The 17,502-nt window shown below is 38.5% G+C and overlaps 1 protein-coding gene across 2 annotated transcripts in view; it reads right to left on the bottom strand.

Annotated features, from left to right (window-relative positions):
* Positions 1 to 8,954: 8,954 nt before the first annotated feature.
* LOC133662859 (procollagen C-endopeptidase enhancer 2-like) overlaps positions 8,955 to 17,502 on the bottom strand; it is a 30,614-nt gene continuing 22,066 nt past the window's right edge. For both annotated transcript variants that reach the window (XM_062067033.1, XM_062067034.1), the window contains exons 5-9: positions 16,415 to 16,551; positions 15,774 to 16,354; positions 15,624 to 15,704; positions 9,313 to 9,483; positions 8,955 to 9,244 (exon numbers count right to left, since the gene is read on the bottom strand). In XM_062067033.1, coding sequence (XP_061923017.1) covers positions 9,114 to 9,244; positions 9,313 to 9,483; positions 15,624 to 15,704; positions 15,774 to 16,354; positions 16,415 to 16,551 — 1,101 coding nt within the window. In that variant the 3' untranslated portion in view covers positions 8,955 to 9,113. The remainder of the gene's footprint in view (positions 9,245 to 9,312; positions 9,484 to 15,623; positions 15,705 to 15,773; positions 16,355 to 16,414; positions 16,552 to 17,502) is intronic.

The following is a 17,502-nucleotide window of genomic DNA, read 5'->3' on the forward strand; positions in this document are numbered from 1 at the left end:
GCCTTGCCCCTACCGGAAGTAGCGTGACATAGTCAGTTGTTCGCGTCCTCATATTTTCCTATTGTTTTCAACGCAGCTAGAGCGATTCTGACCGAGAAAGCGACGATTACCCCATTAATTTGAGCGAGGATGAAAGATTTGTGGATGAGGAACGTTAGAGTGATGGACTAGAATGCAGTGCAAAACATATCTTTTTTCGCTCTGACCGTAACTTAGGTACAAGCTGGGTCATTGGATTCCACACTCTCTTCTTTTTCTATTGTGGATCACGGATTTGTATTTCAAACCACCTCGGATATTGTATCCTCTTGAAAATGAGAGTCGAGAACGCGAAATGGACATGCACAGTGACTTTTATCTCCACGACAATACATCGGCGAAGCTCTTTAGCTACTGAGCTAACGTGATAGCATCTGGCTCAAATGCAGATAGAAACAAAATAAATAAACCCCTGACTGGAAGGATAGACAGAAGATCAACAATACTATTAAACCATGTACATGTAACTACAAGGTTAATCATTCTCAGCCTGGCAAAGCTTAACAATGCTGTTGCTAACGACGCTGAAGCTAACTTAGCAACCGGACCTCACAGAGCTATGATAAAACATTAGTGCTCCACCTACGCCAGCCAGCCCTCATCTGCTCATCAACACCCGTGCTCACCTGCGTTCCAGTGATCGACGGCGCGACGAAGGACTTCACCCGATCACAGATGCGGTTGGCGGCTAGCGTTGGTTAGCGCGTCTGCTATCCAAGTAAGTCCTCCTTGTTGTGTTGCTACAGCCAGCCGCTAATACACCGATCCCACCTACAAATTTCTTCTTTGCAGTCTCCATTGTTCATTAAACAAATTGCAAAAGATTCACCAACACAGATGTCCAGAATACTGTGGAATTTTGAGATGAAAACAGAGCTTTTTGTATTGGCTTCAATGGGCTACCGATACTCCTGTTTCACTGGCTACGTCACGCGCATACGTCATCATCCAAAGGCGTTTTCAACCGGAAGTTTAGCGGGAAATTTAAAATTGCACTTTATAAGTTAACCCGGCCGTATTGGCATGTGTTGCAATGTTAAGATTTCATCATTGATATATAAACTATCAGACTGTGTGGTCGGTAGTAGTGGGTTTCAGTAGGCCTTTAAAGTGTGTTAATCAAATAGTTGGCTATTGCCTTTTTTAAACGATGATACAAATCAGTATCAGTAATTAGGGCTGGGCGATATGGCCTTTTATTAATATCTCGAGCATACTTGCCAACCGTCCCGAAAATCTCCCGGGGCAACCATTCTCCCGAATTTCTCCCGATTTCCACCCGGACATCAATATTGGGGGCGAGCCTTAAAGGCACTGCTTTTAGCGTCCTCTACAACCTTTCGTCACGTCCGCTTTTCCTCCATACAAACAGCGTGCCAGCCCAGTCACATGATATGCGGCTTTTAAGCATGCACAAGTGAATGCAAGGCACACTTGATCAACAGCCATACAGGTCACACTGAGGGTGGCCGTATAAACAACTTTAACACTGTTACAAATATGCGCCACACTGTGAACCCACACCAAACAAATATGACAAACACATTTCGGGAGAACATCCGCACCGTAACACAACATAAACACAACAGAACAAATACCCAGGACCCCTTGCAGCACTAACTCTTCTGGGACGCTACAATATACACCCCCCGCTACCACCAAACCCCGCCACCCCCCCCCCCCCCATCTCCCGAATTCGGAGGTCTCAAGGTTGGCAAGTATGATCTCGATATTTGTAGGCCATGTCACGATACACGATATATATCTCGATATTTTGCCTCTATGTGTCTACATTAAAACATTCTTGTTCATACTGCATTAATATATGCTCATTTTAAACTTTCATGCAGAGAGGGAAATCACAACTAAGTCAATTTAGCAAAAGTGTATTTATTAAACAGTTATTAAGCAGTGGCACAAACATTCATGTCATTTCCAAAACCGAAAGTGCAAGATTGTCAGAGACATTTTAAAACAAGCTGTTAGTGCACTTTTGTGCATGATGTCACTAAGATGACATACCCAAAAAATTTAATTAAAGTGCACTTTTTGTACAGAACGCCACCACAATAGTTTAACTTTTGTGCATGATGTCACACAAAATGTTTCAATAACTGTCAAATAAAAATGAGCTACATAATAGGAAATCAAATAGTGTATGTCCTTCGCTATGTGGTAGGTTCCTTCGGGCATTATCTCCTTCTGTTGTTGACTATTTTTTTCATACGGTGTTGATCTGGAAATGGTTGCTTGGGCATTTTGTGGGTGTGGCACCGGCCGGAGATGTTGACATGCAGAGTTTCAAGCACTCCTTATTCTCTAGCGGGTGACTTTTCAAATTATGCTACAAATTAGTAGTGCTGCTACTTTTTGTAGCAACGCTTTTGCCGCATACTTGACATATTACTGTTGTCTGTTCAACATCTTCCCGCTTGAAGCCAAAACACCGCCAGACGATGCACCCCGTGCTGTTTTTCTTGGGAATTAATTCTTCCTTCATTTGTTACCAGCTTGGCACCTTCTTTCTCTCGTATTACCACTCGCACCTCTCCACTAGCATCACAGCTAACTTTACCCATTCGGTATGTGACATATGTAAGAAGGTGCGCTTTTTTTATCTCTCCGTGAGAAGGAGATACAAGAAAGAGTGAGAAAAGCTTTTAGTGTAATGCCCGCAGCTAAAAGCAACTGCGTGAGAACGTATACTCGAATACTCACGATATAGTCATTTTCTACATCGCACAGAGACAAACCCGCGATATATCGAGTATATTCGATATATCGCCCAGCCCTATCAGTAATCATTACAAAGTTCCTAATGGGAACTGTATGGTAATTCTTACACATCTTTGGATAATTTTCCAGGTATTTTAAGTCAAAGCATAATCATTTTGTAACATGAATAAATGTTTCAGGTACAAAGTGCTAAAGTAAGCTACTTTTTTAAAACCTTTATTTTGTTAGCGCAGTTAGACCGGATGTCGCACACGTCACTGGTGTTGTGAAGGCAGGAAGTGTGCTGCTGTTCTTGACGGTTGCTATGTTTTGGAGTGAAAACGGCACCAAGCTGTGGTAAAATAAAGAGTCCATGTCAGCGGTCATTTTGCCTGACACTCATTTGTTTACACTTAATATTTTTGGTATTACTACATTAGCGAATGAAGTGAATTATATCATGTACAATTTTCTTATATGATTGGAAGTAGCATGTGTTTGTATTTGGTCACAGAATCTTTTAGAGCAGGGGTCCCCAAACTACGGCCCGCGGGCCGGATACAGCCCCCCAGCGTCCAAAATCCGGCCCGTGGGAAGTCCCAAGTTAAAATATTTTTTTTATTTTTTTTGTATTATTATTATTTTTTTAATTTGTCCTTACTAGTCCATTTTCTACCGTCTTCTAGCCACTCAGGCAAATCATATTGTCTAAAAATGCATTTTACCATCGATAAGGTGGCTTGCAACAAGTGGGGTCTTTAAGTCAATTAGTGCGCGAGGAATATATATGTATGAATACATATATATATATATATATATATATATATATATATATATATATATATATATATACACACACCAGTGGCGTGCGGTGAGGTTAATGTCTGGTGAGGCACTGCATCATCACAGTCAGATTTACAAACATATGAACCCTAAATAGTATCTTATTCACCATGTGATTGGGAGCAGTTAACGGGTTATGTTTAAAAGCTCATACCAGCATTCTTCCCTGCTTGGCACTCAGCATCAAGGGTTGGAATTGGGGGTTAAATCACCAAAAATTATTCCCGGGCGCGGCGCCGCTGCTGCCCACTGCTCCCCTCACCTCCCAGGGGGTGAACAAGGGGATGGGTCAAATGCAGAGGACAAATTTCACCACACCTAGTGTGTGTGTGACAATCATTGGTACTTTAACTTAACTTTAACTTTACACTTACAAACTGTAGCACACAAAAAAGCACATTTAATTAAAAAAAACGTTATTATGGTCTTACCTTTACTTATAAGTGCGGGAACAGTGGTGTTCGTGTTGGAAGAGTTGTGAATGAATGAAATATGAAATCCGTGCTGCAGTCTGCAGGTGTACCTAATGTTGTGTCTCTGCGGTCGTTCGCGGCTCCTCCACCGCGAGCATTGTTGTTTTTGCACTTTTTGGCTTCTTGTTAAGTGACTTTTTTTTGGGTGGATTCGGTCTTGCACGTGGAGGGTTTGGGTGTGGGCTTTGGTTGGTGTGGCCGCGGCGCTCCCGTCGGGCGGTGCATTCTGCGGCGGAGGTGCTTGGCACCAGGAGGCGGGGTTATGAGACGAGCCCCTCACAGTGCGTCTTCGCAGCAGATGTATGATCGCTCAGAACAACAAATACGTTACACACATACAGTTGTTGACAAAATACACTGTACATTATATACCTCAGCTAACTAAACTATGGAAATGTATAATATAATTCATATAGCAATACGATCTCACTGCACAGCAGGCCAGCAGTTAGCCGAGTCATTGCGCACAATCCATGTTGAGGCACAACGCAGTGACGTGCCTCAACTGGCTGCTGATCCCCGCACCGTCTCTTCTCAGTATTTGAACGGCAAATGTGAAAATAAAAATAAAAATAATCTAAAACTGGTGAAGTTAAATGGAAAATAACTTTAGTATAATCACTGGATGCATATAACAATTTAATTATTATTTTTTTCTTTTTACTTTTTTTTTTCTTTCCATGATGGCAGGTGAGGCCGTGCCTCCCCTGCCTCTAGTGACTGCACGCCACTGGCATCTATATATCGTTATCTCTCCCTATCTCTCTCAGACGGTCTTTAACAGCGACGCATATACACATAAATATATACACATACACAGGTGTATACATATATACACTTAATGCCAAAAGTATTTGGCCACCCATCCAAATGATGTGAATCAGGTGCCCTAATCACTTGGCCCGGTGTATAAAATCAAACACTGTTTCACAAATGTTTCTATAAACATTTGTGAAAGAATGGGCCGCTCTCAGAGATTTCCAGCATGGAACTGTCATAGGATGCCACCTGTGCAACAAAACCAGTTGTGAAATTTACTCGCTCCTAAATATTCCAAAGTCATCTTTATTAAAAGAAAAGTGAAGAGTTTGGGAACAACAGCAACTCAGCCACGAAGTGGTAGGCCATGTAAACTGACAGAGAGGGGTCAGCAGATGCTGAAGCGCATAGTGCAAAGACTTTCTGCACAGTCGGTTGCTACAGAGCTCCAAACTTCATGTGACCTTTCAATTAGCCCACATACAGTACGCAGAGAGCTTCATGCAATGGGTTTCCATGGCCGAGCAGCTGCATCTAAGCCATACATCACCAAGTCCAATGCAAAGCGTCAGATTTAGTGGTGTAAAGCACGTCGCCACTGGACTTTAGAGCAGTTGAGACGCCTTCTCTGGAGTGATGAGTCACGCTTTTCCATCTGGCAATCTGACGGACGAGTCTGGGTTTGGAGGTTGCCAGGAGAACGCTACATTTCGGACAGCATTATGCCGAGTGTGAAATTTGGTGGAGAATGAATTATGGTGTGGGGTTGTTTTTCAGGAGTTGGGCTTGGCACCTTAGTTACAGTGAAAGGAACTGTCAATGCTCCGGGATACCAAAACATTTTGGACAATTCAATGGGATGGCACTTCAAGTTCATATGTGAGTAAAGGCAGGTGGCCAAATACTTTTGGCAATATAGTGTATGTGTATATATAAATACATATGTGAATATTTATGTGTGTGTGTGTGTATATATATATATATATATATATGTTTGTATATATATGTGTGTGTATATATATGTGTTATGTACCGTATTTTTCGGAGTATAAGTCGCACCGGAGTATAAGTCGCACCTGCCGAAAATGCATAATAAAGAAGGAAAAAAACATATATAAGTCGCACTGGAGTATAAGTCGCATTTTTGGGGGAAATTTATTTGATAAAACCCAACACCAAGAATAGACATTTGAAAGGCAATTTAAACTAAATAAAGAATAGTGAACAACAGGCTGAATAAGTGTACGTTATATGACGCATAAATAACCAACTGAGAACGTGCCTGGTATGTTAACGTAACATATTATGGTAAGAGTCATTCGAATAACTATAACATATAGAACATGCTATACGTTTACCAAACAATCTGTCACTCCTAACCGCTTAATCCCATGAAATCTTATACGTCTAGTCTCTTACTAAAGCTAAATAATATTATTTGATATTTTACGCTAATGTGTTAATAATTTCACACATAAGTCGCTCCTGAGTATAAGCCGCACCGCCGGCCAAACTATGAAAAAAACTGCGACTTAAAGTCCGAAAAATACGGTATATGTAAATATATGTGTGTATCTATATACCTGTTTGTGTACATATATATATTACAATATATATTATACATTGGCGGGCCGTGCGTTTCCCACCTAGGCCTCAGTGATGTCCGACTTCAATGATTACCTCTCAAAATAGCATAATTGATGTGACCACATGACCATTGCTGGAGAAATACTATACAGAAACACATTTACGCACTACTGCGTATTGAATCACTCGACAGTGTACAAAACGGGTTCTTTTCTGGCGCATTTAAACATAAATTAAAATACATCAGCAATTAAAACATATCTTATCTGGTACTGTCAGAATTAAAATAGCAAAAAACATTAAAAAGTGAAAACATTTTATATTTGAACTCACAATTTGTAGCAGGTATTCGACACCGCAAAAGCCAGTCGTGCCCCTCGTCGCCGGCTGATTTGAGTTTCCCCATTTCATCGCCAGAACAGCTGAGCTAGCTTCCGGGATTGGCCAACATGGTCTCACAAGATGTAGTTTCTTTTTAAATATCCTTCTTGAAAATGGCCTTGCAAATATATTTCTGCCACCTAATAAACATTTTGTTCTCCTTCTCTGCTATCTTGGTATGGCTACGGCAACACTTCCTGCTAAATTGAAACTTGTGATTGGTTACTCACTTAAGTGAGTATCCAATCACAGTCTTGTTAACATCAGGCTACTTGGATAGGCTACTGTCAACAACTTGTGATCTGATTGGTTATCGCAGGGGTCGGCAACCCGCGGCTCTAGAGCCGCATGCGGCTCTTTAGCGCCGCCCTAGTGGCTCTCTGAAGCTTTTTCAATAATGTATGAAAAATGGAAAAAGATGAGGGGAAAAAAAAAATATATTTTTTGTTTTAATAATGTTTATTTATGATGACAAACATGACACAAACCTCCCTAATTGTTATAAGCACACTGTTTGTATTAAACATGCTTCACTGATTCGAGTATTTGGCAAGCACCGTTTTGTCCTACTAATTTTGGCGGTCCTTGAACTCACCTTAGTTTGTTTCCATGTATTACTTTCTCCGACTTTCTAGGACGTGTTTTATGCCACTTCTTTTTCTGTCTCATTTTGTCCACCAAACTTTTAACGTTGTGCGTGAATGCACAAAGGTGAGTTTTGTTGATGTTATTGACTTGTGTGGAGTGCTAATCAGACATATTTGGTCACTGCATGACTGCAAGCTAATCGATGCTAACATGCTATTTAGGCTAGCTATATGTACATATTGCATCATTATGCCTCATTTGTAGCTATATTTGAGCTCATTTAGTTTCCTTTAAGTCATCTCAATTCAATGTATATCTCATGACACACTATCTGTATGTAATATGGCTTTTAATTTGTTGCGGCTCCAGACAGATTTGTTTTTGTATTTTTGCTCCAATTTGAGCCATATGTCTCTTTCAACATTTTGGGTTGCCGACCCCTGGGCTATCGCAACTGTCTCTTAACTCTGTGGTCTCAAATTCATCCGCTAACAGTCCCGGTTAGTAGCCAATCACAGGGCGCGTAAATGTCACGTTCAACGTGAGGCCATCTAGAAGGCCTTACTGACAACAACTGGTGATCTGATTGGCTATCGCAATTGTCTATCAACTGTATGTTCCCGTTCACTTACAGTGCACAGACGCCCACATTGTTGATTCTGAAGGCCTCTGGCAAATTTCGTACAGCATGGCAACATAAGCTAGCTGAATTCTGATTGGATACAAACTAAAACTAAAAACAACAGCGCTGAAAGGAGCATAATATGACATGAAGAGAATATGAATACTTTTCGATATTTAGGGAAAGTAAATTTAAAAATAATCTTATCTTTAACTTTGATCATAATTTCTGGTTATGTTAGCTCAGCAGAACACCACTGGTATTTTATATATATATATATATATATATATATATATATATATATATATATATATATATATATATATATATATATATATATATATATATATATATATATATATATATATATATATATATATATATATATATATATATATATATATATATATATATATATATATATATATATATATATATATATATATATATATATATATATATATATATAATATATATACATATACACATATGTGTGTGTATATATATATATATATATATATATATATATATATATATATATATATATGTATGTATACACAGAAATAACGCATGTGCAACTATACACCAGAGGTCATGCAAACAGAGAAAAAAGTGACAAAACAAGTAGGAGGGAGAGTTGGTGGCAGTTAAGTGTGGAAAACCTAATAAAAATATACAGTAAAAAAAAAAAGCTATATTTCCTAATGGGAAAAAGAGCCTTACAGGACTGGATTAGACCCAGATTGAAAATTTGTGTGTGTCTGTTTCCATAAAAAAAAATTTGTGTCCGCATTTTTCTAGAGCTGTTTAAAAAAAACAACTGCCTAATGTTTAATAATTACACTATTGCAGTACTGCTTTCAAGCCACTAGAGGCTCCTCTACCCCATTTAAACTCCAGTATGCTGCTCATCACCAAACAATTCACATACTTTATTGATTGTACATTGTTTTTTCCTGTTACAGAATTAACATAATTTACATAGAAAATTTGAACAAAATACTCCTAATGTATGCTTTATTATTATTTCTTGAAGGTATAGAAACAAGAACCTTGTTTGATATGATATGCTGTTAAATTGGGTGTTTTATGCAGTCCCAGTGATGTCAGCATGCTTTGCGAGACAGGGTAACGAGTGCTTTGCCATGCACTGGCTTGTAGAGGAGGCTGAAACTGGACGGGGTCAGGACGCCTTTGCCCTGCGCGTCCACCTTTCCCATCAGCACGTAGTTTTGACCTGATGACGACACGCGTGACTAAAAATGTTGCTCGACAAATGAGGCGAGGCTACGGTTGCCGTCTTACCTTTGGTCAGCCCGGGGCATCTCTTGCAGGTTGAGGTAAGTTTGATGGTAGCGGCCGGTCCTGGTTTGAGGATGTTCAGTTTTCCGGTCTTATAGGCCTTGACGATGGCCACCTCCACTGTGGCAGAACCTCTCAAACCGGGGGTCACAGCTGTAATCTTGCCCGTAATGACTAAAAAGAAGAAAAACAACACAGTTGGTATCACGTTTTGGTCGTGATTATGGTTCCTTATAAACTGGTTCAACAATTCCACATGTTCGAAAAGAAGTCGGAAGAAGCAAAGCTCATTAAATCCTACCCCTACAATTAATGAAAGTTTGTTAATTTCCTGTGTTTAAATGTTACCATTTTGTAATAAGGAGATTAAAAACAAGATTACACTGTAAAAAAAATCCTGTAAAAAAACGGCCATCTACTGGCAGCTACGGCTGCCAAACGAAAACCATAAAATTAAAGTAAAACATTGTAAACCAAATAATGATCAAAAACATTATATTTACAGAAATTTTCATGAAACGTTTTGCGGAAAAATGTCGTAATTTTACAGATTTTTTTTTAATTGTTAAAATCAACCACCTTTAATAAAGTGACGATGCAAACAGTTCTGCAGAAAAATACCTTCGATTGTTAGTATGGACATAGACTTTTATATAACAAGCTACATATTTAATGAAAGATAATTACTGTAATTTTACATGAATTTGAAAGTAATTTAAGAAAACAGAAAAGGCTATGTATAATTAATTTGGTATTTTTCTGTTAAAAAAATAGAAATATACATAGGTTTGTCATTACTGGCACATTACTTAAAATAAATGATAAATGATAAATGGGTTATACTTGTATAGCGCTTTTCTACCTTGAAGGTACTCAAAGCGCTTTGACAGTATTTCCACATTCACCCATTCACACACACTGATGGCGGGAGCTGCCATGCAAGGCGCTAACCAGCAGCCATCAGAGGCAAAGGGTGAAGTGTCTTGCCCAAGGACACAACGGACGTGACTAGGAAGGTAGAAGGTGGGAATTGAACCCCAGTAACCAGCAACACTCCGATTGCTGGCACAGCCACTCTACCAACTTCGCCACGCCGTCCACAAAATAACAGGCGGATGTTTATTTACAGATAATGTTTTCAATTCTACAGTTTTATAAACTATTTTTAAAAAATAGAAAAATTACAGTAGAAATTTAGAGTAAATTAACCATAAAAATTTGATTTTTTTTTACAGTGAAAACCCGAAACCAGTGAAGTTGGCACGGTGTGTAAATGGTAAATAAAAACAGAATACAATGATTTGCAAATGCCTTTCAACCTAAATTCAACTGAATAGACTGCAAAGACAAGATATTTAATGTTCGAACTGGCACATTTTGAGGTAATTTCTTTGTCTTTTAGAATTCAGCAGTGTTCTGACATCAACCAAATGCCCAGCGAAAAACTGGCCTCGGTCTTCTCCTCCTGCTTCTTCCAGACTGAGGGACAAACGCCACAGGAAATTTGCATGGTCCACGACCTCATCGACAACTATGTGACACTCTTTGGGGTGAGTCCAAAAGGAGTTACAAAGAACCTAAGGCTACACTTTGTAGACAGTACTCTTATAAAAAAACACAATATTTTTTTTTGCAAATAATTATTAACTTAGAATTTAATGGCAGCAACACATTGCAAAAAAGTTGGCACAGGGGCATTTTTACCACTGTGTTACATGGCCTTTCCTTTTAACAACACTCAGTAAACTTTTGGGAACTGAGGTAGACCAATTTTTGAAGCTTTTCAGTTGGAATTATTTTCCATTCTAGCTTGATGTACAGCTTAAGTTCCGAGAGGACACGACGTCCACAGTTTCCAAAAACAATTTGAAATGTACTCGTCAGACCACAGAACACTTTTACACTTTGCATCAGTCCATCTTAGAGCCCGGGCCCAGTGAAGCCGGCAGCGTTTCTGGGTGTTGTTGATAAATGGCTTTCGCTTTGCATAGTACAGTTTTAACTTGCACTTATAGATGTAAAGACCAACTGTAGTTACTGACAGTGGTTTTCTGAAGTGTTCCTTAGCCCATGTGGTGATATCCTTTACACACTGATGTCGCTTTTTGATGCAGTACCGCCTGAGGGATCGAAGGTCTGTAATATCATCGCTTACGTGCAGTGATTTCTGCAGATTCTCTGACCCTTTTGATGGTATTACGGACCGTAGATGGTGAAATCCCTAAATTCCTTGCAGTAGCTCGTTGAGAAATGTTGTTCTTAAACTGTTCAACAATTTGCTCACGCATTTGTTCACAAAGTGGTGACCCTCGCCCTATCCTTGTTTGTGAATGACTGAGCATGTCATGAAAGCTGCTTTTATACCCAATCATGGCACCCACCTGTTCTTAATTAGCCTGTTCACCTGTGGGGTGTTCCAAATAAGTGTTTGATGAGCATTCCTCAAATTGCTCAGTCTTTTTTGCCACTTGTGCCAGCTTTTTTGAAACATGTTGCAGGCATCAAGTTCCAAATGAGCTAATATTTACCAAAAATAACAAAGTTTTCCAGTTCGAACGTTAAGTATCTTGTCTTTGCAGTCTATTCAATTGAATATAAGTTGAAAAGGATTTGCAAATCATTGTATTCTGTTTTTATTTACTATTTACACAACGTGCCAACTTCACTGGTTTTGGGGTTTGTAATATATGACATACAGTAGGCTCGTAATGCGCAACTCAAGATATTTCAAGCCTTCTTTTGCTATTTTGATGATTATACTTACAGCTTATGAAAACCTTAAATTGAAAAACTGTAAGCCATAAACATCAGAATTATGATCAACTAAGGCTTGACATACAGTATGTCACATTGCATGTAATGAGTTGGTTGCATTAGTTTCACATTTGAAGTTGAATTGCTGATATGAAAACAACTTTTTTACAATATTCAAATTGTTTGACTTTCACCTATAATTGCTTGTCATCCAGACTTTTCCAATCAAGTTAGCCATCAATTTGTTCTTAAAAATATATAATAATCAAACGCATAGGCAATTGTGTAATAATATGAGGCTAATATACATTATTGGTCTTTAATTAACATTACAAGCAGCCTCCTGAGGGCAGCCATAAGTGGTCCTCAGTGAAAACAAGTTTGATACTCCTGCAAGAATGATAAATAAAGATAATGATGATTATGAAATTGCTGTATCTCATGATGATGACAATGATTACTGTAGCCTCGACAGCCAATCAGCAGTAGGCAAAAAATGAAAGCACTCAGTCATTGGCTATATTCAAACCTCATGTCAACATAATGTTCTATTGCATCCACAAATACAAGTTGAACGTCCATCCATCTATTTTCTACCGCTTGTCCCTTTTGGGGTCGCGGGGGGTGCTGGAGCCTATCGTTGTTTTTTTTATGTTACAGAGCATGGTAACATTCTAACAACAAAAACAACACCTTTCATCTCCTTCCTCTGTACTTGCCTTAACATGCTGTACATGGAAAAACTCGTCATACCTGCTGATGATATAACACGTGTTTTAGCACGTTTCATTACAAACTGTATGCTGTACTACTATTATGCTGCACATCAGTGTTCGCCAACCTTTTCCAGCCCAAGATCCCTGGTCTCAGCCAAAAACCAAAGCAAGATCTACCCCTGCGTCAACTATGATATACATGTACAGTACAGGCCAAAAGTTTGGACACACCTTCTCCTCATTCAATGTGTTTTCTTTATTTTCATGACTATTTACTATGTAGATTGTCACTGAAGGCATCAAAACTATGAATGAACACATGTGGAGAAATGTACTGTAAAAAAGGTGAAATAACTGACAACATGTTTTATATTCTAGTTTCTTCAAAATAGCCACCCTTTGCTCTGATTACTGCTTTGCACACTCTTGGCATTCTCTCGATGAGCTTCAAGCACACCTGTGAAGCGAAAATCATTTCAGGTGACTACCTCTTGAAGCTCATCGAGAGAATGCCAAGAGTGTGTGAAAAAGTAATCAGAGCAAAGGGTGGCTATTTTGAAGAAACTAGAATATAAAACATGTTTTCAGTTATTTCACCTTTTTTTGTGAAGTACATAACTCCACATTCATTCATTCATAGTTTTGAATCCTTCAGTGACAATCTACAATGTAAATAGTCATGAAAATAAAGAAAACCCATTGAACGAGAAGGTGTGTCCAAACTTTTGGCATGTACTGTATATATATATATATATATATATATATATATATATATATATATATATATATATATATATATATATATATATATATATATATATATATATATATATATATATATATATATATATATATATATATGTGTGTGTGTATAAATACACATATATATATTTATACACATATATAGACATATATAATAATATATACATAAATGTATGTATATATATATATATATATATATATATATATATATATATATATATATATATATATATATATATATATATATATATATATATATATATATATATATATATATATATATATATATATATATATATATATATATATATATATATATATATACTACCGTTCAAAAGTTTGGGGTCACATTGAAATGTCCTTATTTTTGAAGGAAAAGCACTGTACTTTTCAATGAAGATAACTTTAAACTAGTCTTAACTTTAAAGAAATACACTCTATACATTGCTAATATGGTAAATGACTATTCTAGCTGCAAATGTCTGGTTTTTGGTGCAATATCTACATAGGTGTATAGAGGCCCATTTCCAGCAACTATCACTCCAGTGTTCTAATGGTACAATGTGTTTGCTCATTGGCTCAGAAGGCTAATTGATGATTAGAAAACCCTTGTGCAATCATGTTCACACATCAGTTTAGCTCGTTACAGAAGCTACAAAACTGACCTTCCTCTGAGCAGATTGAGTTTCTGGAGCATCACATTTGTAGGGTCAATTAAACGCTCAAAATGGCCAGAAAAAGAGAACTTTCATCTGAAACTCGACAGTCTATTCTTGTTCTTAGAAATGAAGGCTATTCCACAAAATTGTTTGGGTGACCCCAAACTTTTGAACAGTAGTGTATATATATATATATATATATATATATATATATATATATATATATATATATATATATATATATATATATATATATATATATATATATATATATATAATTTATTTATTTATTTAAAAAAAAATTTAAGATAAAGCTTTTTGTCGTTATTTTTGGCTGATGTCAACATTTAGACTTTTTCACATTGTGTTTTTTGCTGGGGATTTTTTTTCAATTTTTGCCAGTGTTTTGTTTTTGTTTTTTGTAATGCCAGATGGCACCTGTGACGTCCTTTTGGCACCCCGTTGTAGAAGCTAATTGTTTATGGCCACTATAGCCTTAGGACCGTAGTACTGTATATCTGTTCATCCTATGGTCACATACTGTATGAGACGCGAGTCACATGGCTGTCTTACGTCAGCGCTGGAAATAGTATATTTAACCTGTGTGATAAAAAGGGGATAAACGGGGAAGTCCTTCTTTTGCTCCGCCTTGTTTAATCATATATAACTGCCTTTGCACATGTCAATGTTTACTTTTGTATGCACATTAAATCAACACAAAATCTGTACTTTGGAGCAATGTTCACCGACCGTAGTATTTGGCTTGTGAGCTTCCTGTCGCAGGTGAGCGATGATGGTCGTACTCGTGGTTAAGGGTAGAGTTCTTTGATGTTGGATGCTAGAAAATGTCCGATTTGTTGCATTAGTCAGCCCTATTGCATTGTTGCAGATAAATGATTTATGAGACAAGCGGGAGTAGAGCTCGGCCGTTTGGGGGCGTGGGCCTGCAGTGTCGAAAGCCACAGGTTGAGAGGCAGAAAGTTAGAGGCGTGTGGGCGTGTTCAGGGGTCAAATGCTTGCCTGTTTGCGGGTCTGTTGGTCATTCTCCGGGTGGGGGTGTGATTTTTTTTTTCTAATATTTTAATATTAGGGTCCAAAGGATCAACAAATTGGCAACCCCTGCTGTACGTGCTATGCTTTTGTTTTTTTATTGATTTGTTAAAAGTCACTTGCGGGGATGAGATGGGTTTTCTGATGAAAAAATCCCAAGAGAAAATGTGAAAATCGGCAGGTTAAAAAAAAAAAAAAGTAATTCTCTGTAAATTAAATCAGCGACTATGAGAGAGACTGAATGCCAAATTGCGAATAGGCGGCGTGTAGCTATAAAAAAAATGCTTTGTCAGCTACAATTTAACACAGGATACCATCACGTGAACATGACTGTGTGTAAAAGTGTTCACCGTCAGGGTTCAAAGTGGCTCACCAAAGTCGTTAGGACAGAAGCTGGACTGCAGAGTTCCTGTCCTTTTGCAGGCTTGTGTGCATGCGGGGTTCAGTGGCAAAGCTGCAAAAAAAATACAGCCGAATAAACTTCTTATGCCAACAACTTACTGAGAAGTTTAGTCGGACTCACGTTTTTTGATGACAGCAGGCTTCTTGCTGACTCCTGGTTTAGTCACTTTAGGTTTGATAGTTGGTTTAGCTTTGCTTTTATTGGTCGGTTTGGCCAGTTTGACGACTGGTCTGACCGCTGGTTTGAGACTGGGTTTTGTCTTGGGTGAAGGTTTACGTGTCGGTTTGGCACCGGGCTTGACAAGCTTGGGCTTGGGTGTCGGTTTAGCTTTGGGAACAAGCTTCTTCACAGGCGCTTTGGGCGTAGGTCTGACCGTTTTCGAAGGCTTGGCTGTAGGCTTCCGTGGCGGGGGCTTCAGCGGAATCTTTACCACAGGTTTTTTCACTCTAGGTTTCGGGGTGACTTTAGGCTGGACGTCAGGCTTTGGTTTGGGTGTGGTTTTGACAGGTTTGTTCGGCCTTGCAGCAGGTTTACGCGTTATGGTGGTGGTGACTTCAGATCGATGGATGAAGTCGCCCCCGGCGGTGGGAGTCCTGGAGCCACGAGGCACACTGTTGTAGTACGCCATGAAGCCATCTGACGTGACGCTGAGGTCGGAAACAAACTGGACCAGCAGCTGATTCCCGCTGGTCACCACAGTTCTGTGGAAGACACTTGGAGATGATCGCCTGTTTTAGGACACATCCCCATTATTATCTCACCCTGGTATCCTGTCACCACAGAACTTCCCAATCCTCCTCGAGTCGACCCTCTCACCACCGTTGAAGAGCGCCACGTAGTCATAGCGACAGTATGTGTCCGGTTCCAGATCCAGCTTCTCGAACTTCAATTCGATCACCTGCAGGAAAGATGCAACACAACATTTTTTTTTGAAGATTTTAAATATTCTTTATTGTATAAGTCATATCATATATTACATGGTTCATGTTCAGCTAGATACGTTGTTTTTTATGTTTCTTTTTACTTTTTAACTTTTCTTTTTTTAAATATAAGTAATATATAGCGATGCTCCCAGAGCAAAAGTACAGTTTCAATGTTAAGGTGCATTTATAGGAAAAAGGAAAAAAAGTAGGGATGTCCGATAATAAGAGTAGTTTTAATGCAACATACTTTTACTTTTACTTGAGTATATTTATAGAGAAGAAATGCTACTTTTACTCCGCTACTTTTATCTACATTCAGCTCGCTACTCGCTACTAATTTTTATCGATCTGTTAACGCACGCTTTGTTTGTTTTGGTCTATCAGACAGACCTTCAAAGTGCCTGCGTCTCACCAAATGCAGTCACTGGTGACGTTTGACTCCGTTCCACCAATCAAATGCAGTCACTGGTGACGTTGGACCAATCAAACAGAGCAAGGCGGTCACATGACCTGACTTAAACAAGTTGAAAAACCTATTGGGGTGTTACCATTTAGTGGTCAATTGTACGGAATATGTACTGTACTGTGCAATCTACTAATAAAAGTTTCAATCAATCAATCAAAAGTGTGAAGGAAAAAAGACACTTTTTTATTTCAACCGTATATCCCGTCAAAAGCCTAAAGACTGACCGCACAGTTCCTGTCTTCACAATAAAAGTGCCGCTCCATCGCGCCTGCCCTTACAAAATAAGAGTCTCCGAAAGCCAGCGCAAACAAGCTAGCAAGCCATGGAGTTTGCCGCCAATGTATTTCTTGTAAAGTGTATAAAAACGAATATGGAAGCTGGACAAATAAGATGGCAAAAACCAACCACTTTCATGTGGTATTTACGGAGCCCCTAAAGTGACATGGGAATTTATATTTTT

This window comes from Entelurus aequoreus, linkage group LG12, assembly GCF_033978785.1.
Source record: "Entelurus aequoreus isolate RoL-2023_Sb linkage group LG12, RoL_Eaeq_v1.1, whole genome shotgun sequence".
NCBI lineage: Eukaryota > Metazoa > Chordata > Actinopteri > Syngnathiformes > Syngnathidae > Entelurus > Entelurus aequoreus.